Source organism: Hibiscus syriacus, unplaced genomic scaffold (assembly GCF_006381635.1).
Source record: "Hibiscus syriacus cultivar Baekdansim isolate YM2019G1 unplaced genomic scaffold, ASM638163v2 tig00013960_pilon, whole genome shotgun sequence".
Taxonomy (NCBI): Eukaryota; Viridiplantae; Streptophyta; class Magnoliopsida; order Malvales; family Malvaceae; genus Hibiscus; species Hibiscus syriacus.
In genome coordinates, this window is record NW_024062312.1 from 1917676 (window position 1) to 1941468 (window position 23793).

At 35.4% G+C, this 23793-nt stretch overlaps 2 protein-coding genes across 4 annotated transcripts; both read right to left on the reverse strand.

The window, feature by feature from the left end:
- Positions 1–630: 630 nt before the first annotated feature.
- LOC120206750 (probable E3 ubiquitin-protein ligase ARI7) lies at positions 631–22574 on the reverse strand. 2 transcript variants are annotated; one of them, XM_039206338.1, is made up of 17 exons: positions 22541–22574; positions 11847–11861; positions 8928–9153; positions 7117–7241; positions 6789–6894; positions 6587–6677; positions 6130–6302; positions 5747–5851; positions 5548–5636; positions 4248–4355; positions 3470–3557; positions 3282–3371; positions 2439–2486; positions 1573–1644; positions 1370–1469; positions 1178–1304; positions 631–1049 (listed from the first exon to the last, which is right to left on the reverse strand). In XM_039206338.1, exons 3-17 carry the CDS (start codon positions 9096–9098, stop codon positions 869–871), a joined length of 1674 nt encoding a protein of 557 aa, XP_039062269.1. In that variant the 5' UTR covers positions 9099–9153; positions 11847–11861; positions 22541–22574; the 3' UTR covers positions 631–868. The 2 variants fall into 2 exon arrangements, with proteins under 2 accessions (XP_039062269.1, XP_039062268.1); XM_039206337.1 differs by lacking the exons at positions 11847–11861; positions 22541–22574 and having other exon boundaries at positions 8928–9302.
- Positions 14093–17610, reverse strand: LOC120206752 (PTI1-like tyrosine-protein kinase 3). 2 transcript variants are annotated; one of them, XM_039206340.1, is made up of 8 exons: positions 17513–17610; positions 16687–16855; positions 15948–16201; positions 15684–15810; positions 15297–15570; positions 14847–14979; positions 14609–14695; positions 14093–14502 (listed from the first exon to the last, which is right to left on the reverse strand). In XM_039206340.1, exons 2-8 carry the CDS (start codon positions 16778–16780, stop codon positions 14377–14379), a joined length of 1095 nt encoding a protein of 364 aa, XP_039062271.1. In that variant the 5' UTR covers positions 16781–16855; positions 17513–17610; the 3' UTR covers positions 14093–14376. The 2 variants fall into 2 exon arrangements, with proteins under 2 accessions (XP_039062271.1, XP_039062270.1); XM_039206339.1 differs by lacking the exon at positions 17513–17610 and adding an exon at positions 17162–17329.
- Positions 22575–23793: the final 1219 nt, after the last annotated feature.

Below are 23793 nucleotides of genomic sequence, written 5' to 3' on the forward strand. Positions count from 1 at the left end.
AGGTGTGCCAAACAGCCCGAGCTTCCCTGCGACCTCGCAAAATATGTTGGATTGATTCATCAGAGAAACAACCATAAGAGCAAGAGGGGGAGTGACCCATAGATCGTCGACATCTCTCCATATTAGTCATAAGACTGTTAAGGAAAACAACCCATAAAAAAATCGAAGCCGTTGTGGAACATGGGGTTTCCAGCAAGAATTCCAGAAAATATTTTTTTGGGTCCCAGGAAGAATTTGCTAAACGGGTGTAGGCTGATTTTATGTCAAATCGGTGCTTGGAATTCCATCTCCAAATAATACGATCCCGGTCTGCAAGGGGATCGGGGCATTGAATACCAAGAATGTGCATAACCACCTCGCGAGTAAAGATATCCGAAAGCTTGCTATAATCCCATCCACCATTGTTATTCGTGAAATCCGATAAATAACAAGGGGGGAGGGGGCCACTAAAATATTATAAAAGTTTAACAAAATGTTTGAAAATTTATCCAATCGAGTTGAACATTGTTCAACTCAATTTATTAAGGTCTCAAATCGAACTCAAATTTGAGTCGATTCAAATCGAGTATAAGTTTTGATTGAATTGAATTTGAACACCTCACGAATTGCTCAACTCATTAAACACTCATATGCATATCGATTCATTTGGTCGTATTCGGCACATTCGCATTCAAGGGCCAAGGCCATTAAACATGTAATAATTTACATAATTTGCAAAAGGGCAACTTGTACAAGTACATATACGTATAAATGTAAGTATAGATTAAAAGGATGCCCTACCGATACAATGTAGGTTATCCGGGAAAAAAGGTCGAAGGCTATAATTTTATGAACCCAGAAACCAGAAGGCACAGCAGAGTTACAAGGACTACTTACTTGTGTCATCTACATTTTTGTCCGAACCACTGGCTCTAGGGCTCCACGGCACCTCTCCCCTTGCTGCTCTCGGGTTCCCGGACTTGCCGCCACCGGTTGTGCCCTGCGAATCCACATCCTCCAGACCATTCTCTAGTGCTCTAACCAAGTTCTCAAAGTACGTTTTTGTCACACTGTAATAGAGAAAAGTACCAAAACCGAAACCGGTAAGCTCAATTCTAGACATCGAAGATCCGGCCTTTATCGCGAAACATTTCCGGCTAAGTATTATTGGAAGAACAAGAAGTCATTGAAAACAAACCTGGTTAGTCCGGTTAACTTCGTACGGAAGTCATTGAAGTCGCTTGATGGGTCATCAGCGGTAACAAACTTATGTAACTCTATCTCGGCACACCGATGAAGCCTCTCTAAACCGGCCTCGGCCTCCCCTAAACAAAACAGAACGATCATTTTGATCCTCCTAGTACTTTTTATTTAGAGAGTATGTGTATACCTTGCAAGTATTCGAAAAACTGTATCTTAGTATGCTCATGCTGGGGAAGATAATACCCGTATGCGTAAGTCCATTTGAGAACTCGCCTACATTCAACTATCTTCAATATTTAACGGATCAGGAAAAAGAAAACAAATGAATCAACTCTTTCTTTTCCGAAAGAAAAACGATGAACAAATGATGGTCGTATGATTATGATTTACCTGGAGCCATGCATCTGTTATGAACTTAAGCTGACCTTTAGTTGTGCATTGCACATTACAAAGCTTCTCCATCTGTGGGGGGGAGGGGGGTGGGAAGAAAATTTCTTAATAATTTAAAAAAGTAAGAGATTGAAGTAGAAAGCAAGGTAGACATCCGATTTAGACATAATGTACCTATGAGGATGGTACCTCCAGACTCGTGTCCAATTATGCATTGAATACAGATAGGACTGTAAATGAGACGAGACAGATTGCAAATTACTCGAGTTCAACTCGGTCAACATTCGAATCAAATAGATTCAATTCGAGTTCTTAACGATCCGAAGCGAACCACTTGATACCCGACTCAAAAAATATATATATATTATTTTTTTAGATTAAATTATTAATAATATTAACATTTATATGTTGGTTTTTCAAAATACAATATAAGACTTTCATGTACTTAAAGTTCAAGTCCAAACTCAACAAATTTAAGCTTCAATTGAGCTAAGTTCTAGATGTTTTGAGTTTTCAAGCTCGAGTGGAGCTTTCATTTTTTATTTCGAGTTGAGCTTAAAAATTTTAAGCTCGCAAACTTTCGAGTCCAGTCAAACTTCAATTTATGATTTAGAATTTGAGTCGAGCTTCACAATTTTATACTCGCAAGCTTTCGAGTCGAGTCGAACTCAACTTTAAACTTCTTGACTCAAGTTTAGTTCAGCAATACTCGAACTTGACTCGGTTCGTTTGCATCCCTAAATACGGATGCTGAACATACATATTTTAGGCAAATGAAAAGTCGAACTAACTTAGAATAATGCTACTGATAGAAAAGAATACGTAGATACACATCTCAAATTTTAAAAAAGGAGGTAAGAACTTACGAGCTCACTTTCCATCCTATGTAAATCTTCAAGAGCCCTTTCTCTTGACTGCAAATAAGAGCTTCCAGGTTATCCAAACTTTTTATTGAAAGAAGTCAACATTTTGTCAATGTAACCAATAAAAGGAAACAAAAGACAATAGCAAAGACAGAACCAATCACGGAAACATAAAAACTCTGAAATAACATTCATGAAACAGTGCCAACTCGCTGTGTTCTACCAGGCAAAATTGATAATATAATGTGGCGGAAAAAGAAATTGGTTCGTATAGCAAGTTGGGGAAATTATTTCTGAGATAGGGTGTTTGCTACAATACTGATGGGAAGACGCATGAATTACTTGGTGTCTTTGGGAAGATGCTTGAAGACACCGCATCTTTTCCAGACTACATGTAGTTGAAATGCCAAGTCTAGCAGAGTAGCAAAGCAGAAGATGACGTGTCTTCTAGGCGTCTTTCCAAAGATGCCAGGTAATACGTGCGTCTTCCCACCAATATTGTAACAAACACCCTATCTCAGAAAATAATTACCCCAACACCCTATACAAGCCAATCTTTTCTTCCAACACCCCATCTAAGCATTTTTACCGTTCTATTATAACTTCATCCTCAAAGTAGATGATAGGACCCTCAGAAAGATTAAGCAGTTGGTGGCACATCAACGTGTAAAAGTCTCAAGCTAAGTTGTGGTAAAAAAAAACTCGGGAATGGGAAGGTTCAAGTTTGAGAGGAAAAGTCAAAATCTTGAGTCGAAAGCACTAATCATGAAGCCACTACATGGAAGTCAATTTAAGAAAATTCTATTAATGACCTATGCCATGATAAATCAGGGAGAATTTGCATACAGATTGATTGCTTGCCCATCGTTCGTAATAATGAGTGTATCTCTCCAAGGAGTTCTTTGCCATATCTCGCCTAAATTTTGTATCCACAGACTGCCAGCAAGAATATGAATCATGAATCACAAGTAAAATCACCATCAAAAGCAGATGTTAAAGAGACAATGACTGGAAAAGACATTCAGTATACATACTCCCTTCTTCTTAGCAGCTTCATATCCGTTACAAGAATTGAAACCACCAGTGTTCGAACCATGTTGTGACCATGGACCAAGGCATAACCTGCATTTACATAACATATAATTAACATCACATAAAGGGTACAACTTTTATATAATGAGAAGCTGAAGACTTCAATTCTATCTCAATTTTTTATTAGGAATCTCAGCTCATCTATCATGAATTTTGATTAACTTTCAAACTTCAACAAATAATGCATCCTAGGAATATGATGGTTGATTGGATTATGTTACTTGGAGGATTTCAAACTATTTGAGGAGTTTAGTCTCATTTTCTCCAAGATTTTTTCCAGTTATTTCGTTAACTAGTTAGTTTCCTATTACAATCATAGTCCTAGCAAATTTAGACAAGTTACTCAAACTTTGGTGCATGTCGAATACAAGTATGTATACTAGGTAAGCACGTCCTAAAATCCTTTTGTATTCTTCGCTCTCTCTTTCTCACTTCTTACTTTTCCTTTATAGTAGCAATATTCTTGCTTTAACATTCATTCACACCACACTACCTAGAATTTCCAGAAATCTTTCCCCTAAATCTCAACTTTTTTCGAGATTTATGTCTGAATCAAAAGCGGGTTGATTCCTGGTCATTATTCCTACTATAACCATAAGCCTTAAACTCCATCAGCTCAAATCCTATCCCACTATAAACTCAGAGTAGACAGACTTACCCTTATGTAGTCTCATTTCAAGTAGTGTATATTATCACGACCAACAAAAGATTGAAGCTTACCAGCAGAACTCATAACTACAAGGCGGCGTGCATGTCATGTGCATACACCCTAGGTTCTTTTCAATTGGCCGCTTGCACTTGGGGCAAATCTTGGAATTATTTAGTATCCTGAACATAGCATACAACAACAGTGGTAAATGAGTGAAGCTAATAATATATGGAACAGAACACAAAATGTAGCACAGGTTTCGCAATAGAAATAAATATATTAGGTCAAATCAGTCAGCACTCAATTATACAGCGTTAATAATGTATAAGCATTCCTTGTTAACAATAAAGTAAAAGCGAACTTAGTTTCACTTTAAAAACATTTCATGCATCATAACCTAGTTCAAATACCTCCTCTGCTTGCCCTTGCAAACAAGATAACCATGTTAAATTGCCAACAAGGCGGAATTATGCATAGCTATGTTACTGGGACTCGGATGTGACTGTTGGATGGGGGTTGAGAAAATAGTCGGTTAACCGAATAAACAAGATTTCTAGTTTATTCAGTTTTGGCAGCTAATTAGGTTCGGTTATCAGTCCTAACTGAATAAACCGATTGATTGAACGTATATATTTAACTAATTTAATATTAATATTAAATAAAATACTCAAATATGAAAAATCAATCTAATTATTTAATCAATATGTTTAATTTAACAATGATCAATTTTATTTTATATATAAAAAATATTAAGGAGCAAAAAAAGAAGTAAAATTTGGTTATTTCGGTTGTGGGTTTAAAGTTGGTTTGATTTATTCGATTTTTATGATTAAGTCGGTTTATTTGGTGATTGATAAATAAAAACCGAACCGACCGACGGCACACCCCTAATGGTTGACACAGGCATGCTCAATTTCTTTTTCAAGTGTTTTCATATATTCAAGGACGGATGCAGGAATTTGTGTCAGGGGGTGCGAACATAATAAATTATATTAAAACTTTAGGGGGGTGCGAGATTATAAAATCTCGGGGGTGTGAAATTAAATAATTCATATAAAATACAAAGAAAATATCTAAAATATAAGGGAATTTAGAATTTCTAGGGGGTGCAAACCCCTCGGTCCATCCCTGCATATATTTGAAATCCTGGAAGATCTATCCAGACCCATGTCCTAAAATGCATCCGACAAGGGTACTTTAAGAAAAATGAAGAGCCGAAGCAAAAAAGATACAAAAAGCAAAACTGGAAAGAGGTTTCATGAGATCTGGCGAAAAACAGATCTAGCATTTCTTTGTAATTCAAATCATATAATAGAAATACAGGAATTAAATTTATAGCATGTTTCTTCTAGAATGTGCAATGTATCATACCAGTTCATGTTTTCCCCATCCACACTGTTCTTCAGCATCCATTTTGTCACAGTATCACAATCAACAGGACGATGAGCTTCTACAGTACACTGCAACCAAGATTTGCTTGAACATAAAGACATCCGGAAGAGAGTGATGCCCATGAAATATAATATAATAAAATACAAAAAGGAAAAAAGAGAGAAGAGAATAAACTTACATTCCAACAAAATCTATATGAGCACAAACAGGTGACATCAAAATCACCACAGCCGACGGCAAAATACACAGCATTTTCACACCCTGGAGCAGGGCACCACTTGGTCTAGCAGTGACAAGGTCGAAAAATATAAGAACTTTAAGAAAAAGGAGAGAACCTATTAAACCAAGATTGCCGGCAACTCATGCTCACTAATGCATTGCACGCACAGCAGCACAAGTGCCACACAGAAGGGGATACATGCAAGTAAACATGCACTGTGAAGAGTCTAACCCGACTTTCAAAAGTCGGGTCATCAGCAAGGCAAAAAGTTCAAATAATTTGATGATTAATAATCCTTTATAACCTATTGGTATATCTCAAGGTTCTAATACAAGACATACCTCTCTGTTATCTTCAATATAAGATCTAAGTAGAAACAGAGAATACTTCTCCTTTTCTTCACAAGTTGCCAATTTATCAATCATATCTGGGCCAATAGAAGCTTTACACGATGGCTCGGGACATATCAGCAATAAACATCCAGGACCATCATTAATTCTTGTGCAAAGGTAGCCTACCATATTAACAAAATATAGCATAAAAAGTAAGCAAAGGTTTTGTGTCAAAAAGCATTAGAGCTTACAATAGTGAAGTACTTACAACAAAAAAGAACACTGAATTTAGTATATATTAGCAACCTAATATAAGAAAATTGAAACCTTAATAACCAAAAGCTAATGGTAGTATGGTGATAAATTCATTGGAAACTTCAATTTAAAGAAAGGGAAAACACTTGTATACAATCACACTTAGACTAGATATAAAATTAGTCTATCAAACAAAGCATATGAGAGATACCTTGCCAGCAATCCCTGCAAAAAGGATGACCACAAGAAGCTGAAGCAAAATTGTCACACGGAAGCGATTCAAAACAAATCCCACAAGTAAACTGGTTGGGAAGCAATAATATGTGTCAGAGGCACATAATTTGCCAGGATGAACAATAAGAAAGAACATGTTTCCAAAAGCATAAGCAAACTCGCAAATCTATAGAACTTACTTTGCTAGCATCTGATACATCTACGACTGGTCTCTCCAACAATCCAACAGATTTCCGCACTCTTTCTTCATCGGCAAACCATTCTTCATTCACTTGATTAACATTCCTACATAACCAACCGTATTTTGTAAACAAATTAAAAAAACTATATGAACAGCCTAATGCATGAAAATTGCAGCATGGTAAAGCAGCCACAGCTACCTTTCCAACAAAGCCAAATAGCTTCTTGCTATGTTAAATACAAAAAGGGATGCCTTATAATGGTGTATGTAAACTAAGGCTTAAATCAAAGAAATGCACACTATTGATATTGGAAACTCAATACTACCAATTATAGCGACGGAGCAAAACAGTTGCCTGAACTTTCGGTATTGAAAGAACGGTTGAAACGTTAGAAATATCATCTTCTTGTCGTTGTTTTATATATGCTTCTTTCAAAACAGTGTAACCTTGCTGAAATAGGAAACAAAAGCATGTTAATAATGGTAATAATGGAGGAAGTATAAAATTCAATGCCTAATGTTTTTTATCTTCCGAGCTTCGAATATTAGAAGCTAGCAATTCCACTATTACCATAAGAATACGGAGTGCAAGAAACAAAAACCCACTTTCCAGTTCTATTCATCATTAACATAAACCCAAAAGTTTTAGACCCGACCCTATGACATGGAGTAACAATTTCATCCAATCGTTTCTTGGAACCTATTTCTTCATCATGACGGAATTAAAATGTAATAAAGAACTGACTGAATAAACTATTTAAATTCAAATTCAATGAAATTAAATAAAAATCAAGAACACCAGTAATGGCAAGTGGAAACCCTTAAGACAATCACTGCCTCATTAATAACCAAATCATTCAAAAATGTAACACTAGTATTCACAAGCTATTTGAGTTCGACTCGAAAGAAACTAGAATTTGATTCGATAACTATCAAGTCGAGATTTAGCAGCTTGAGCTATCGATCAAGCTGAGTCCAAACATCATAATACTCGGCTCGAGCAGCTCACGAGCCTAATCAAGCTTTCTAATTAATATATATTATAAGTATTTTCCTATTTTTAGGGAACACAATTACCCTTACCATGTATACTATTTATCCAGACCTAATTTTCAACCCCCTTTCCCCAGCTGCTAACCGTTCCAGCCAACATAACCATTCATTCAGGTAACCAATTTTTTCCCTATACTTTGATTGCTTTCCCAAACCCACCACTCGTGAAGCTCCAATCACAAGAACTTTGACGATTCCATTTTAGGTGACCAATTTCTTTCGAGTCTTATATTTCAAGCTACGATGCATCTTTATCTCTGAGTTTTATATTTTGATTACGATGGCGATGAGGATCATGTTTTTCTTGAAGATGACGTCACCCATGTTCAGTGTAAGGATTAAGTTGCATGCTAGAAAAGAAGCTTAATATATTTAAATATCATCCAAGCATTGTTTTTTTCTTTTTTAAAAAAAGACTAGCTATCAATAAAGATGCTGCAGGTTTGATAACTTCATTTTCGTATAAATATATATAATTATTTAAGTGTCTCACACGTTGATTTGATTTCTTCTAAAGTAATTGATGGTTTTATATGCACAAGATATGTAATTTTAGCTCGAACTCGAGCTAGAATACAGACAGACTTAATTGAGACTAATCAAACTCAAGCTCAAATAGTTCGTTCATATCTCGAGTGGAGCGCAAGCGTAGAATTTGATATTTGGTGGAGCTCGAGCAGAGTATTGAGCTCCGAATATTGAGTCAAGCTCGAATTGGTCACTATTCAGACTCAGCTCTGCTCATTACACCCGTAATCAGGTACATAAAATCCATTTTTATCATTTCATCACTGCTGACAGCAAATTATATAAATTTCCAAACAATTCCTTGGATTATCTTCATTCTTTTTAATTTTAGTATCATTTTCTGGTATTGCCGCCTCTACTCGTTGTAACTAAATTCGTTAAAATTTCAATTTTTTTCTTCACTCTTTCTTTGTCTAAAACTTCCGTGTATGAAATTAAGCAATCCTTAGCTTCATGATTAAAAATCAACAGACCTAAAAAATTCAATTTATTTCCTGAGATAATTATCAAAATGAAAGATTTTTATTCTATCGCGGAACTGAAAGACAGGGATTACCTTGGGACGCCGAGAAGAAACGGCGTCTTCATCTTCAAGCAAACCTTGACCCTCGTCGTCATCGCCATAGCCGCCGTAATCATCGTAGTCGTCGTCGTAACCATCGCTGTAATCACCGCCTTCAAAATCGTCTTCCATGGAAACCGAGTTCAAGTTATCCCCCGACACCATCCCGAAAACCTAAGACGGCAAGGCCTTGTGTGGATGGTGCGAGAGAAAAATCGAATCGAAAGAGAAACAAAATCAAAAAAATAAAAAAAAGATTTTGAGGTAAGAAATGAAAAGAGAGAAGGCGTGGTTTTTGCGGTACGAAAATCCGAAGCATGCGGCTCTCGCTTTCTCTCCCGATCGTCCGAATCAATGAAGCGCGTTCTCTCGCCTTTGAACGCCACCAAACACGGAAATTTGGCCTATGAATAAATACATATCATTTTGATTCAATTATAAAAAGGGTAAATTATGAGTTTAGTACTTAAACTATTAGTTTTCATACATTTAGTACATAAACTTTCTATATTTCCAAAATCATACCTAAAATTTAATATTTATTTTATTTTAGTACCATGTTAAAACATTAAGTTTTGAATTTTTTGGGTAAAGTATAGTAATGGTCACTTAACTTTTCTAAAGCTTTCATTTAGGTCCTCTAACTTTTAAAACTTACAATACAATCCTCCAACATTTGGTCTATTTACAATATGGTCCCCGACGTAACCAACCGTTTGACGTCGTAACACTGTCGTTAGTACTTTTGCAATATGGTCACTGAACTTTTCAGGCGTTTGCATTTAGGCCCCACAACTTTTAAAACTTGCAACATATTTCTCAATTTCATTCTAAACCCCAAATTCATTTTCAATCTCGAATTTCCTTTTTTCGCTTCTCTCTTCTCATTTTTATCGTAACTTTTCAATCGGTGATGCATGAAAAATTCTAATATAACTTTGAATTATGTGGAGGTGTTGACTTGAATAAGGGTCTATTGAGAGAAGAGCCGACTAAGGGACTATAGGGACCATCAACGATTCAAGGTGTAATGTTAGATACAGGTCATCTCAGGTGAAGCATAGATGTTCGATGAAATGCTTGTTAGAAAAAAATGGGGTTAGAAATACAAAGTTGGCAAATACTACTAAGATGAACTAAATATCATTGTTGAAAGTTACCAACAAAGCTGGAATTATTTTGTATAAATGACATATAATAATTTCTTCGTTTAATCCTTGTGGTTAAAGATTTTCCAACATATGATCAAATATAATGAAATCTCAAACAACGCATTCACCTATCAGTCTCTTTCGCTCACATGCACTCTCGTTTGGTTTTTGTTCTTCAATTTTCTGCCATGTAAAATTGTAAATTCAACCAGCTCTGTCTTTCAGCTTTTTATTTACAAAGAAAAAATGGAGGAAGAATTACTGGAACGCAACACTGATTGCGTTTATTTCTTAGCCTCTCCCCTCACTTGCAAGAAGGTATTGATTTTCTCTTTTTGGCTATCCAGAAGTAAGCTTTTGCTCTTTCGCACTTTCCTATTTTCAGCTCGCTTTATATGTTTTTTTGTTGAAATTTTTATGTTTCTGGAACTGCATGTTAATGATCTGGATATTCAGTGTTAGTTTTGAACAAAAACCATCTAATTTTCTTTTTTTCTTCTTAATCAAAACTTTTAGTACTCCTTATAAAAGATATTCAGTCTATCAGAATAGAAGTGAAAGAGGGTCCTAGGCTAAATTTTTTATCTTCTTGTTTGGTTTTTCTTTAAATCAGAAAATTGGTTGCGAGTATCGACATAGTAAAATCGCCAGGCTCAATTCGAGAGACTACTGGTACTAGTTTATTAGGAATTGTATTGATCCGACTTGTGGTTTTCGGCGTCCTGTGAGCTCGTATTCTTTTTAATAAGTTCATGTTAATTATGGAAATGATATATCGTGAACGAATTGGATTTTTTTACATGTTTTGGAAATTGAGGATTGTGTTGCAAGTTTTAAAAGTTGGGGGACCTAGATACAAGTGCCTGAAAAGTTCACTGACCATATTGCAAACGTACTAACGACAGTGTAACGGCGTCAAATGGCCGGTTACGTCGGGGACCATATTGCAAACGAACTAAATGTTGGAGGACTGTATTACAAGTTTTAAAAGTTGAGGGACCTAAATGAAAGCTTTAAAAAAGTTCAATGACTATTACTATACTTTACCTTTTTAAAAAAAAAATTAAGTTACTTGTAAGCATCGTTTTTGCCTTGCCATCTAACTAGCACAGCAGCCCTATGTTGTTGTCCACCAAATCCCAGCAGCCCCATGCTCAAGCCTTCCTACCGCCACTACCAACGCCACAGCAGCACAACCAAGGACCCCATCAACAAATTACACGCAACAAACAACAACAAATAGAAATGTAATTTAGAACGGATTATAAAAACCCAAAAAAACAGAGAATGGAGGAGGCTCTCTCTCCCCCATTTTCTTTCTTTTCTCTAGATAAACATTGTAACATGCCTCCCCCATTTTGAATCAATACAACCAGAAACAACCAAGTATTTGAGAAGGTTTTTTTTCATTCTTTCTTTTTGCTTTCTTTACCTAGTTCGAAAGAAAGTAAAAAAAGATAGGTTGTTTTCCTTAGTTTTTAGGGTGTAGTCCGAGTTCTTTATCGGAGCGTAGGTCGCCAAAAATTGAAAAGTCGAAAAGTTGTTCCTCTAGCCATTTGTTGGCTTGTTTCGGTTTTGGGGTTGGTTTTTGGGTTTCGGGTTAAATGTTTGGAGAGGATGAGTTTTCTAGGCTTTTTAGGGGGTCGTGTGATCCCCCTTAGTCGGGTAGAAGGTCGATCGGGGCAGAGAGAGACTTCGTTAGGTCAGTGGCCGACGATCGAGAGACTTTGAACCTCCATGGTGAGCGTCGTTCGTGGGGCATGGAGAGAGAGAGAGAGTTGAGATGATAAAGAGAGGAGGTGGAAGAATTTTTTTTTTGTTTTTTTTTGTTTTCACTTGATTCTGGATGATAAAGAGAGGGGGTTAGTTTCAAAAGTTTTGGGTAAATCACGAGTCAAGTCCCCAAAATTTGTTGGTCTTTACTTTCGTCCCTTTTCTTCACGAACTTTTAATCTGACCTCTTAACTTTATTTCTATTTATTTTTGTCATTATTTATGGTTATATGCGTTTATTTCTTTTTTTATTTTTTTGTGCCCTTTTGTTTTAATTATATTTCAGTCTCTATTTTGTAAGTAATTTATATATTAGTACCTTTATTTTATGCAACTTTAATTTAAGCATTAATTTTATGCATTTACATTTCTTCCCTTTACTTTTATGTATTTATATTTCTATCCTTTTATTTTTGTTATTCATTTTCAGTACTTTAATTTTAGTCCTTTAACTATTTTGCTTTATTTTATGTTTATTTTATTTTAGTCCCATGAGTATATATGCATGTTTCATATATTTATCACATTGAATGTCTTATTTTGCTATCTGGCATTTTAGTCCTTATGTATATTTATGATTTATTTAAACACTTATATTTATGTGATACTTATTTTTTGGGTCTTTGCTTTTTATCGTGTTTATATTTTTGTCATTCTAGTTTAAACTTTCGTCATCTAGCATGAATAATTAAATTTGTTCAAATTGGCTTATTTTTTTTATTTTAGTCGAATCAACTTATTTTAATATCGAGTTCTTAGTAGAAATTATTATATTCTTTTTATTTCAGATGGGAAAAAAATATTCGTCCTAAAGTATTTTTAGGGATTATTTTCTCTTCGATTGGAAATATTGGAATATTTTATATTTCTCCTTAGAAGTTTTCTTTAAATAAAAATTGTATGGTTGAATTTGGAATAATAGAATCGTAACTTAAATTTATATTTGAATTCTTAGATTTTTACTATTAGGGACAATTTATAATCGAAGGGGTACCAATTTTGGGCGTTGTGGGTTTGTTGTTCTTTCCCCACACGTAATTGACCACCGAACTTTTTTTTATTCAAAAAATAAATTTATGGTTACACGTAGACTTGTTTATCTTTTAAAATGATGTTTTCTTAAAAACTCTTTTAAAATATAATTTTTAGGTATTCGACCTACCTAACCCAAAAGGTCGATGGCGACTCCAAAATATTTCTTTTACAAAATTGATTTTTTTAAAACTAAATCGAGACACATCGTATCATCGAAGATTGGTTACGACAGTACTAAAATGAAACAAAAACTAAACGTTAGATATAGTTTTAAAAAAAATATATGAAAGTTTAGGTACTTAAACGGATCGAAACTGATAGTTTATGTAGTAAATACATAGTTTACCCTTGTAAAAATATCCATATATTAAAATAAAGGCATAATGCAAAAATGGTCATTTTGCCTCTTATTCTATTTTTTTGGAGTATTTTGGCTCCATCGTTTCATTTTAGGGTAAAAACCTCCTAACATTCGACAGGATAATTACTTTGTCCCTATTTTTTTGGGCATTTTAACCCTCAACGTTTCATTGTAGGTTAAAAAATGTTCCTATTTTAGAGCATTAATCGAGTGTTAACTAATGTTTTTCATCTATAAAGGGAGCTTTTTATTCCAAAGTTAAACGTTGGGGCCAAAATGCTTTAAAAAAAGAATAAAGGTCAAAATGACCATTTCAATAAACGTTAGGGGCCTCTTTTGGCATTATGCCTTAAAATAAGGGTAAACTACACTAATATGTCCCCATACGTTTAGAACACTTTTATTACTATCATTAAACGTTTAAAATATTTTTATTATAATTATTAAAATTTTAAAACTTACATTAAAACCACAGCCTTTTTTTAGTAAAGTTTAATATTATTTCCATGTCATCCATTGTTGTTAACTATCTAATTAAATTGCACGAATCAAACGATCACAGTGGTGAAAGAATCATTATTATTTTTTAAAATCTCAGACGTCTACAGGAATATATAAACATTTATTATCAACCTACTGAGAGTAATATTCATTAAAATTTTTAAATATTACTTAAAAATGTTATAATAATTATAGGAACTCACAAAACCATTTTTCCCTTTTTCACATAAAGATTTACATATAAAAGTATAACTTTAAACATGACAACCCAAAGCATACCTTAGAGAAATAAGAAACTCATCATTTTAGCACAAAATATAAGTAAAAATCACAAGCAAGCATATAACTCATTTAACATTTATATTCACCACACAACCCAAACCCCTCTTTCGATGACTAAAACTCGAAAAGAGAGTTCGGAACTCGAGGTTTGAAAACCGGTGACGGGCAGATCGTATTGGCGATGGTAAACGGTTGGACTCGATCCTACACGTTCATGCTATACTTGAAAAGTTTGGAAAGAAAGAAATATGGTTAATATTTTAGCGATCCCATGAGACTTTAAACTGTGCATAGGCTAGGAAATTTCGATGAAAGGTGAGGGAGCGAGGCTCATCTGATTTTAAGACTCGAGTTCTGGTGCTGAAGCAGGGGCTTTCAACAGTGGTTGGAGAGCCTTGACGACGATGCTCATGTTTGGACGGAACTCAGCTTCGTATTGCACGCACAATGCTGCCACAGCTGCTAACTGCATCGACAAAATGTAACGAAAACCGTCAACTGCTAGTTTGGTGTGGCGGTTACATGTGTTCGGTGTTCGAACAAGTTAAGAAGACACGGAACGATAGAAGTACCTTAGCAATTCCTTTAGGTGGATACTCTCCCTTCAGTTTTGGATCTACGCATTGTTTAACTTTATCTTCACTGAGTCTTGGAGTAGCCTAATTCGAGTAAAAAGAAATGTCGAAGAGTTAGTCGATTAAAAGTACATGCGAAAGATCGAGCACTATATAAACGAAACAAAAACGCACCATCACACTAGATAAAGAAAAGGGAACAGATTGACAGAAAGAAGAGAAAGCATTAACTCACCCAGGTAACAAGGCTTTGCTGTCCGCGCGGCATTGTGTGGTCGACAGGTTTCCTTCCGGTCAAAAGCTCTAGAAGGACAACCCCGAAACTATACACATCACTCTTCTGCGTCAACTGTCCAGTCATTGCATACCTGGAAAAAAAACGGAATCGTAATTTGTTACATCATGGATTATATCCGCAGCACCTCTGGGATAGAGGTGTATTCATGAAAAAGAAAACTACACACAATTCATAAATTCATTCCTGTATTTCTAGCAACACAGATAGTGGACTCCGCATATCGCCCGTTGGATCTATCGTGAAAGAGGCGGAAAAGAATATAGGGAGTCTAAATAGTGGCATCATTGGGGGGGGGGAAGTTGTATCGATACGTAATTATGCATAATTTTCTAGATGTTATCCGAGAACGTAATTAAACATAACGTAAAAGGAGCTTAGAAAGCATACTCTGGAGCATGATAGCCAAAGGTCCCCAAAACTCGAGTGGAATGTAGCCGAGCAGCCATATCGGGAGACTGGTTTGAGAGGTTAAAATCTGCAATCTTTGCTCGGAAATCATCGAACAGAAGGATATTGCTAGATCTGATATCTCGGTGTATAATAGAGGGCCGAACCGTCTCGTGCAAGTATTCCAAGCCCCTTGCTGCATCGACTGCAATTCTTACCCTTTGCATCCAGTCAAGCACAGGACCTGGTTGTGCACCTTGAACCCCCTTTCTTCCTAGAATCACCAGAAAGAAAGAAATCAAACTAATAGTGTCTATTTTGTATAACAAGATCTCGTCCGACAAATCCGTATCAGGAACTAATGCATAAAACAATGACTTCACAAACCATGCAATACGTCATGTAGTGATCCCATTGTTGCAAACTCGTATGCAAGCACGCGGTTGTTTCCTTCAACACAGTAAGCTTGCAACTCGACAAAATTGTCATGCTTCAATTTTGAAACCCTTGAAACCTTACAAAGAAAATTCGTAAAGTTGAAGTGCTAAGAAAAAGGGGAAACGCAAGATGCTTAAACAACATAAAGTTGCATTATCAATAAGAACAAGAACAATAATCAGAAAAGACCATTCTGTCGAATTGCCAACACACCTGGGTCAGAAACTCAACATCCGACTCAGCCTCAGAGGAAACATCAAGCTTTTTCACAGCCACAGCTTTTCCATAGTCCAAGTTTGCATAATAAACTCTTCCGTATGAACCTTCTCCAATCAAAGCCTTTGATCCGAAATTCTCAGTCTTTTCTTTCAATTCTTCAAGTGATAATGCAGGCACTTCAATAGGTGGTACTGATTTTTGCATTTCGTGCTTGGCAGGAGCTGCCGCCTTTGAGTTCTTTTGATTCCCTGAAAGCACAAAACATCAGCAACAACAAATCATTAAAAGAACATATGCATGCAAACATATATATATATATATATATATATATATATTGTACAGCATATTCCCTTTTTCTTAAAATTTATGCCAAAATCTTTTCCTTTTGAGTACACTAAAACTTTAACCAAAATGGAACGACAACTCAAAATAATTTTCTTATCTTATTCTTAGCAAGTAAAACACATATCCCTCACTCTCTGAACAGACATAAAGATTACTGTTTTCCAAATTTGAAAAATAAAGGAAGTGTCTCAGAAGTTGTTATTTTTCTCTCATGCCTTGTCCAGGTCGTATTTCTATTTATTGGTTTCAGGTAATTTCGTATAAGGTGTTCGACAAAGTACAATTTAATAAGGCTACAATCGCACAAACATAACCTATCATTTCCCACCGCGAAGAGATCCATAACGGCAAGTAAGAACTACCAAATCAAGTTATCATCAAACCATACCATCTGTATAATGATCGGGGCTCTTCAACTGCTCACTTTCATGCCGTTGATAACTCTCCTCGACCAGACACGAACAGCAAAGCCATCGACGCATCCTCGATCGTCTCCTCAAATATAAATCATCCGAATTTTCTAGTCGAACAAAGTAGCCAGGAGGAGGTGTCTGTGCCTGCATAAAGTTTTACGAACACATCAATAATCCAATGAACATACAGTAAAATCAAATTAAACTACAATAATCAGAACAAACATATATGAAGAACAAGGCTGAAAATCAATAATTCCATGTAACTGGTCAAAAGGCAATGCTCATACAATTTACCACGAAAGTAAAAGCTAAAAAAAAGAAAACTGAACTAATTATAACCGATTAATCAAATGTTATGCGAAGGATTTTCGATGAAGTTAACATCTTCAAAATTCGAATTCATAAAAAAAAAAACTGAAGGAAATTAATAGAACCATTAAGCCTTACCACCAAGCCTTGTCGTCGATAACCATCTTCCATCAGAGAAATTAAAGATGGAAACAAAAACGAATCAAAAATTAAACGAAAACCCAGAAAAATTAAGGCCGAAGTCTAAAAAGGGTCGGTGAGAATTCACAAAACAAATAAAAAAACTCAAAAGATAACGAAAATCTTCGACTTTAAATTTGAAAAAAGAATGAGGAAAGCAAGGGGATAATAATAATAGTTGAAGAAAACAATGGAGACAGATAAGCACACGTAAACAACACAGCTTTACAGATTCGAAACCGAAACAAAAAGGATTAAAATAGATAAAATTTGAAAAAACAAATCCAATTATATTAATGATAATAATACCTGGCTTCTTCTCTCTCTTTCTTTATTGTTGGAAAATCTGCTCTGTTTCTCTTCTAGAAATTGTTTGTTTGTTTGTTCGTTAGTTTGTTCTTTACGGGAATTTGATGATTTTTTAAGGGTTTTTCCTTTCGAATTTTAAAGGAAAATGAAAAAAAAAAACGTACATTTGCCAAAGAGACAACTAGGGGACAAAAATGATAAAATGATTTTTTATGGGACTATATTTGGGTGAAAAGGCCTAAAGTCTCGTAGCAGAAACTAATATGGTTTCCCTATATATCTCTAAACATAGTTTGATAATTTAGATGACTTTTCTGGATAAACTCACAACTAAGAAAAGGCTTCATCGAATGGATCTTATTAATGATTGTTTATGTGTTTTTTGCAATACTGAATTGGAAACTAGAGAGCATCTCTTTTTAAAATGCCCTACTGCTGCCCTTCTGTGGGAAACTGCTTTTACTCTCTGTGGTCTGCAGTTTACTATCTATTCTTGGGATGCCTTTGTGGAGAGGGTACGCTCAACATGGAGGGGTAAATCAATGCTAACAACGATCATGAAGCTGCTACTTAATGCACTGATTTACTTACTTTGGGATGAACGAAACAAACGTATATTCCAATGTCGCTCAAGGTCTGCTAGTGAATTATTAAAGACTGTCAAAGATGTAATTAGTTTACAACTTAGGGGTAGGATTTTTAAAAGAGTTGATGTGAATATTTCTTTTTGCAACCATTGGGGAATAGTTGATTACTGATTAATTTGTATGTATTATTCTGTTTTGGACTCTGTATGTATTCTGTAGCATATTTGCTATTCTGGATAATAATATAATGACTTATCAAAAAAAAAAGGAAAAACGAAATTTGCCTTTTTTTGTTGTTAAAAAATATGATTTCATTAACGTAAAAACCATACATGAGAAAAGATTAACACATGTCTCGTTAAAAACCTTCCTAACCTAAATAGAGGAAAGTAGTATATATGTTAACCCAAGACAACAAAACAATAAGAAGACAAAAGTCGAAAGACATGCTAACAACTTAGCTTAATACCATCATATAATCCTGTAGCAGTCACCTGATCGACGTCGGGGGAGGGGGACAAAAACAATGTGGTCTAAGTTGTTAAAGGATGAGCTCTTAGCCAAAGCATATGCAACTTTATTTCCATTGTGAAGCACATTGTTAATACGAACACTCAAATTTATATTTCTTAACTCATTAAGATGTCATCCAAGAGAGCTAGCGCCTTTGTAATCCGAACGAAGAATATTTAAAGCTTCCATACTATCAAGTTCAAGAATAACTTGCAAAAATCCAACCTCCCAAGCAAGATTAAGACCGACATAGGCACCCAAAGCTTCGCATCAATCACCGAGCAGACACCAATGAATTTCGAGAACCTGAATATCCAATTTCCAGTACTATCCAGAGCAACTCCCCCACAATGAGCATAATTATCCGTTGCTCTGCATGCAACATCAGTATTAAGTTTAATCCAGAAATCCGGAGGAGCCATCCAAATATCAGGGCCACGACATACTGCACCATTATTAATCACAGACGAATAACCCCCACGTGAGCTTGAAAAACTATTTAAACAAGTCGATTACAAAAAATTATAAAATGGTCTCTGAACTATAGGAAGGAGATGATATGATAATTGAACGAAAATTCGCCTCTTTAAATATATGATAAAATACATTTTAATTTACTTAATTATGTATTTGGTAATAAGGTAAATTACACAAATGGTCTCCGACTATATAGTATTATTTTATTGAGTCTCTCGATTATTAAAAAATTTAAAATGGTCTCTGAACTATAAGGGGTTGCTACTATTTCAAGTTACAATATGATCATTCAACTATTCATATGTTCCAAACTTATCATTTTTCATTAAAAAAAATTAAAGGCAATCTGAGTTGGAAGTAACTTGTTGACTAAGATATGATAGTCGTTTAAGATTTTGGATGATATTGTATCAAATCACAGTCAATAGGTTAACGTCCGACTCAAAATTTCTTCAATTCTTTAACAGAAGAAAACGAGTTTGGCATATATGAATAGTCAAATGATCATTTTGTAACTTTTAATAATCGATGACTCAACAAAGCAATGCCCTATAGTTAAAAGACCATTTCATAATTTTTAATAGTTAAGAACTCAATAAAATAAAACTCCGTACTCCATAGATCATTTATATAGTTTACTCTTGACAATAATTAAGTTATTTTTTTTTTAAAAAATATTAAAAAATCCTTCTATTTGTATTATTGTAAATACACCACCCTATGTTTTTTTTTTATTTTAAAAATAACCTCATTAAAAACCCTTTCTAAAACCTACAAGGAAAAGAGTGCCCAAAAAGACATATTACCCAAAAACAATATCGTTTGATATCGTTTGATACAATATAAACAATAATCTCAAGATAAACCAACAAAAAACAAAGCATGACTAGAATGAAGGACCCAAGAAGCTAACTTATGGGCAACCGTATTACAATGACGTTGGGCAAATAAAACACTAAAGAAAACATTAGAAGATAAATTGTACGAGCTTCAGAGAGATGAAATCTAAGAGTGGATAGATCCAACGAATCATTATTTAACTTGTTGACCACCAACGCTGAATCAGTCTCAAAAAGAACTCTGGACCATTGACTCTATTGAGCAAACTTGAGACCAACGACAATAGCATGGATTTCCGTGAGGCCCGCTTCAATACGGGAAAGCATCGACAAAGCCATTCCAGCAAGCGGTAAGCCAGTTGAATCACGTGTAGCAATACCAATCGCAGCTAACCTACATTGAGGATCAAAAGCTCCATCGACATTAACCTTAACATTACCAGGAGCATGGGTACCATCTATCATCCATTTCTCCAATCGTTTGTGCAGGTTGGTGGGTGCCTCGATGCGATCTCCCTTTAGATTGGTTCCTGGCCAATGTGTATTCGTGGTGGAGAGACCTGACATTATGAACAATTAGCCATGGAGGTTGGGTACTAGCCCTATGAACCTTCGAATTACGTCTGTTCTAAATATTCCATAACAAAATGATGAAACCTGTAAGACCTTTACTATCAAGTGCATAGATCATAACTTCTAACCATTTTAATAGACTATTGAATAGAGTATAGAGCGACGAACCCTGAAAACTAGCCAATACTAATGATCCATGGGCATAAGGATAATCTCGCAGCATATGTAGAATCGTATCTTCTTCCGATCGGCACATAGGACATAAATTGTAACGTCCTAGATCACTACGACATACAGTCAACCGATTTAAGGTGCTACACGGAACCACCGAAGTGACTGACCAACTTTTTCTTACTTTCTTTAATTATAAAACAACTGTAAAATAAATTGAAGAATAAATAAAATCTTTACACTAAGGAACTACAAATGAAAATATTTACTCTTTACAAAAATATTACAGACCAACATGAATAAATCTACGACTCAACTGGACAATAATGTTTACAAATATACATTCCCTTTCAAAAATGTTAAGACGTACATCTGATCTGCATTGGACTGGTCCGGACATTGGTCTATCTACTTCCCAACTGCTAGATCTACTAACCTACCTACGAAAACAATCCGAAGGCTGAGCTAACTAGCTCAGTGACACACTAATAGCTAAAACATACTAACTTCATATCACTGAAAGACTAACTATCAAGTCTACTGATCTGATCTACTTAGAAAATATCCTTACGATACTCACTCTCAACACTACTGTTGATATCATGGTACGACTGAAGGATTACAGCATCTCGGAGCTCACACACCCCTCTAGTCTACTGAGATATGACCCCCAGAATTCTTCATCGGACACTAAACCCCAGACTAACCCAACCCTTGCGAGTGTCAGGCCTCAGCCTTAGTTAGTCGGTTTTAAGGGCCTTGCGCCCTACCTAAGGATATATCCAGATTACATCTATACTTTCGACTCCACCAGTTTTTCTAAAGGAACTTGGGTGTCCGAATTGTTTCCCAAGCATCAAACAATGTTAGTCTTATTTGTCCCTAATTATTTGGTTTCTACGTTTGATTAAACATTAATATTGTTCCACTTATAGTCTTATTTGATGATATAACAAAGTGTTGGGGTACCTCGTGTCTAAATCCCTCAAAAACTGATATTTTTGCCCAAAATAGATTGAAAGTGTCGATACTAACCCAAGAGTATCGATACTCCTGCAAAAGTCCAATACTTTATATAAGTATCGATACTTTAAAACATTCTTTTCTTCTTAGTTTTGATACTTTCTGGGAGTTTCAAAATTATGACCCAAAGTTTCGATACTCTTGCCCAAAAAACACGATTTTACCTAGAAACGAAGTACAATTATCGATATTATCCCTATAGTATCGATACTTTACATGCATAAGCCATAAAGCAAGCACGAAAACATCTATTTTTCAAACCCAAAGACCCTAGTGAGGTCCCCAAACATTCTTAAAGTCTTATTTGATATTAAAGGAGCATAAATAAGGCTTTAACACATACTAAAAACATAAACCATAAAATCTACCATGAGAATCTACTAAACATGCTTAAACTAAACTTTCAAGCTAAACCTCTTTCAAATGATTCTACAACTGGAATGAAAAAGCTAATAGTGTGTTACCTGGATTCTTTGGATGCTAGAAAACTTCTTGAATCAACTAGGGATCCACTATTCATTTTCCCTTGGCTTGAACTCTCTCTTCAACCTCGTTAACTAATCAAGATATAAAAATGGATTACTTACTTAACTAGGTGTTGGATAAAGCTTAGATACACTCCCTACAACTCAAACACTGTCTTAAAATAACTTAAAACAGTTGATTTCTAAAAACACATAAAAACTCATTTCTAAAAACTTAACCAAAACTATAAAATTAATGGCTCTAATTGATGCTAAGGGAATGAATAATAAGAAAATTACCTTGGTTTCTTCAATCTAGCTTGAAATTCCTTAAAACTTGATCTTGACTAAGTAAAAAATATGAAGAAGAAGAGTCTGGAGAATAAGAAAATGGGAAGATACTTTTGGGGAATGAGTCACGTGAAAAATAAGAGAGATAAGGGGCTTTTTAACCTTTAAAACAAGCTACGGGTAAACTACACTTATAGTCATTTTCCTTTAACTCACCTTTACCCCTAATTCTATTACAACATGGGCTCAAATGACTCGTATTTTTCTTGACAGGTTTTTCCCAGAAGCGAAAGTAAGTGAGCTACGAAGGAGAATACTTGGAATCAAGTAGCTTGAAGGAGAGTCACTTTACGACTATTGTGAGCAGTTTAAAAAGTTATGTGCTAGTTGCCCACAATATGGGTTAATGGAACAAACACTCTTTCAATACTTTTATGAAGGATTAACTCCCCTGGAAATGAAGTATCGATGTTGTCAGCGAAGGAGCCTTGGTGAACATGACTCTTACTGAAGCTAGGGATTTAATTTCCAAAATGGCCGCAAATTCCCAATAGTTTTGCGCAAATAATGAACCTTATCAAAGGGTTAATGAGATAAGTTCATCATCTTTAGAAAATAAGATAGATAAATTAACTGAAGTCGTCAACTCTCTTGTTACAGGAAAAACATAATCAAATAGATTATGTGGAATATGTGCATTACCTGATCATCCGAAAAACGGTTGTCCACTGATTCAAGATGACACAACAACTCAAGTCAATGCAGTCGAGAACTTTCCAGGACCTCCCCAAAGAGCTTACAATCCCTACGGCAATATATACAACCCAAGATGGAATGATCATCCAAACTTCAGTTATGATAAGAACTCAAGATCGCATCAAGGTTATCAAGAGAGACCACCTCTACCACCACAACAGTCGCAAAAGACATCATTAGAGTCGATTGTCGAGAGGTTAGCATTTTCCAGGAAAAATTCCAGAATCGTACTGAAGCCCACTTACAAGAGATAGACAAGTAGATGAGCCAACTGGCTCAAATCGTAGGTCGCTGGGAATCATAAGGTAAGCTTCCGTCTCAAACCGAGGTAAACCCAAGGGAGAATGTCAGCGCCATCACTCTTCAGAGTGGTACAGAAGTGGCGTCACCTATTCCATCAGACGAAGTAATACAAAAAGAGAAGAAGATTGATGATTCAGGATCCTAAAAGAAGAATGACGAAGAACAAATTGACGATCCAACGCCATCTCCCTATGACGTGACACCACCTTTTATATCGAGGTTAGTTAAAATGGATAAACAAGTTGAGGAAAAGGAAATACTAGACGTAATTCGGAAGGTGGAAG

What these genes read in the sequence shown, in the direction of transcription:
- LOC120206752 (XM_039206339.1), bottom strand. Translation starts at nt 17,194, where the DNA reads ATGGAAGATGGTTATCGACGACAAGGCTTGGTG. An exon ending in CCCCGATCATTATACAGATG is followed by an intron (nt 16,202 to 16,686) that starts GTATGGTTTGAT and finishes TTGTGCTTTCAG; the next exon opens with GGAATCAAAAGAACTCAAAG. An exon ending in ATGTTGAGTTTCTGACCCAG is followed by an intron (nt 15,811 to 15,947) that starts GTGTGTTGGCAA and finishes TTTCTTTGTAAG; the next exon opens with GTTTCAAGGGTTTCAAAATT.
- LOC120206750 (XM_039206338.1), bottom strand. Translation starts at nt 9,098, where the DNA reads ATGGTGTCGGGGGATAACTTGAACTCGGTTTCCATGGAAGACGATTTT. An exon ending in CATATAGATTTTGTTGGAAT is followed by an intron (nt 5,637 to 5,746) that starts GTAAGTTTATTC and finishes TCTTGGTTGCAG; the next exon opens with TGTACTGTAGAAGCTCATCG. An exon ending in GATGGGGAAAACATGAACTG is followed by an intron (nt 4,356 to 5,547) that starts GTATGATACATT and finishes TGCTATGTTCAG; the next exon opens with GATACTAAATAATTCCAAGA.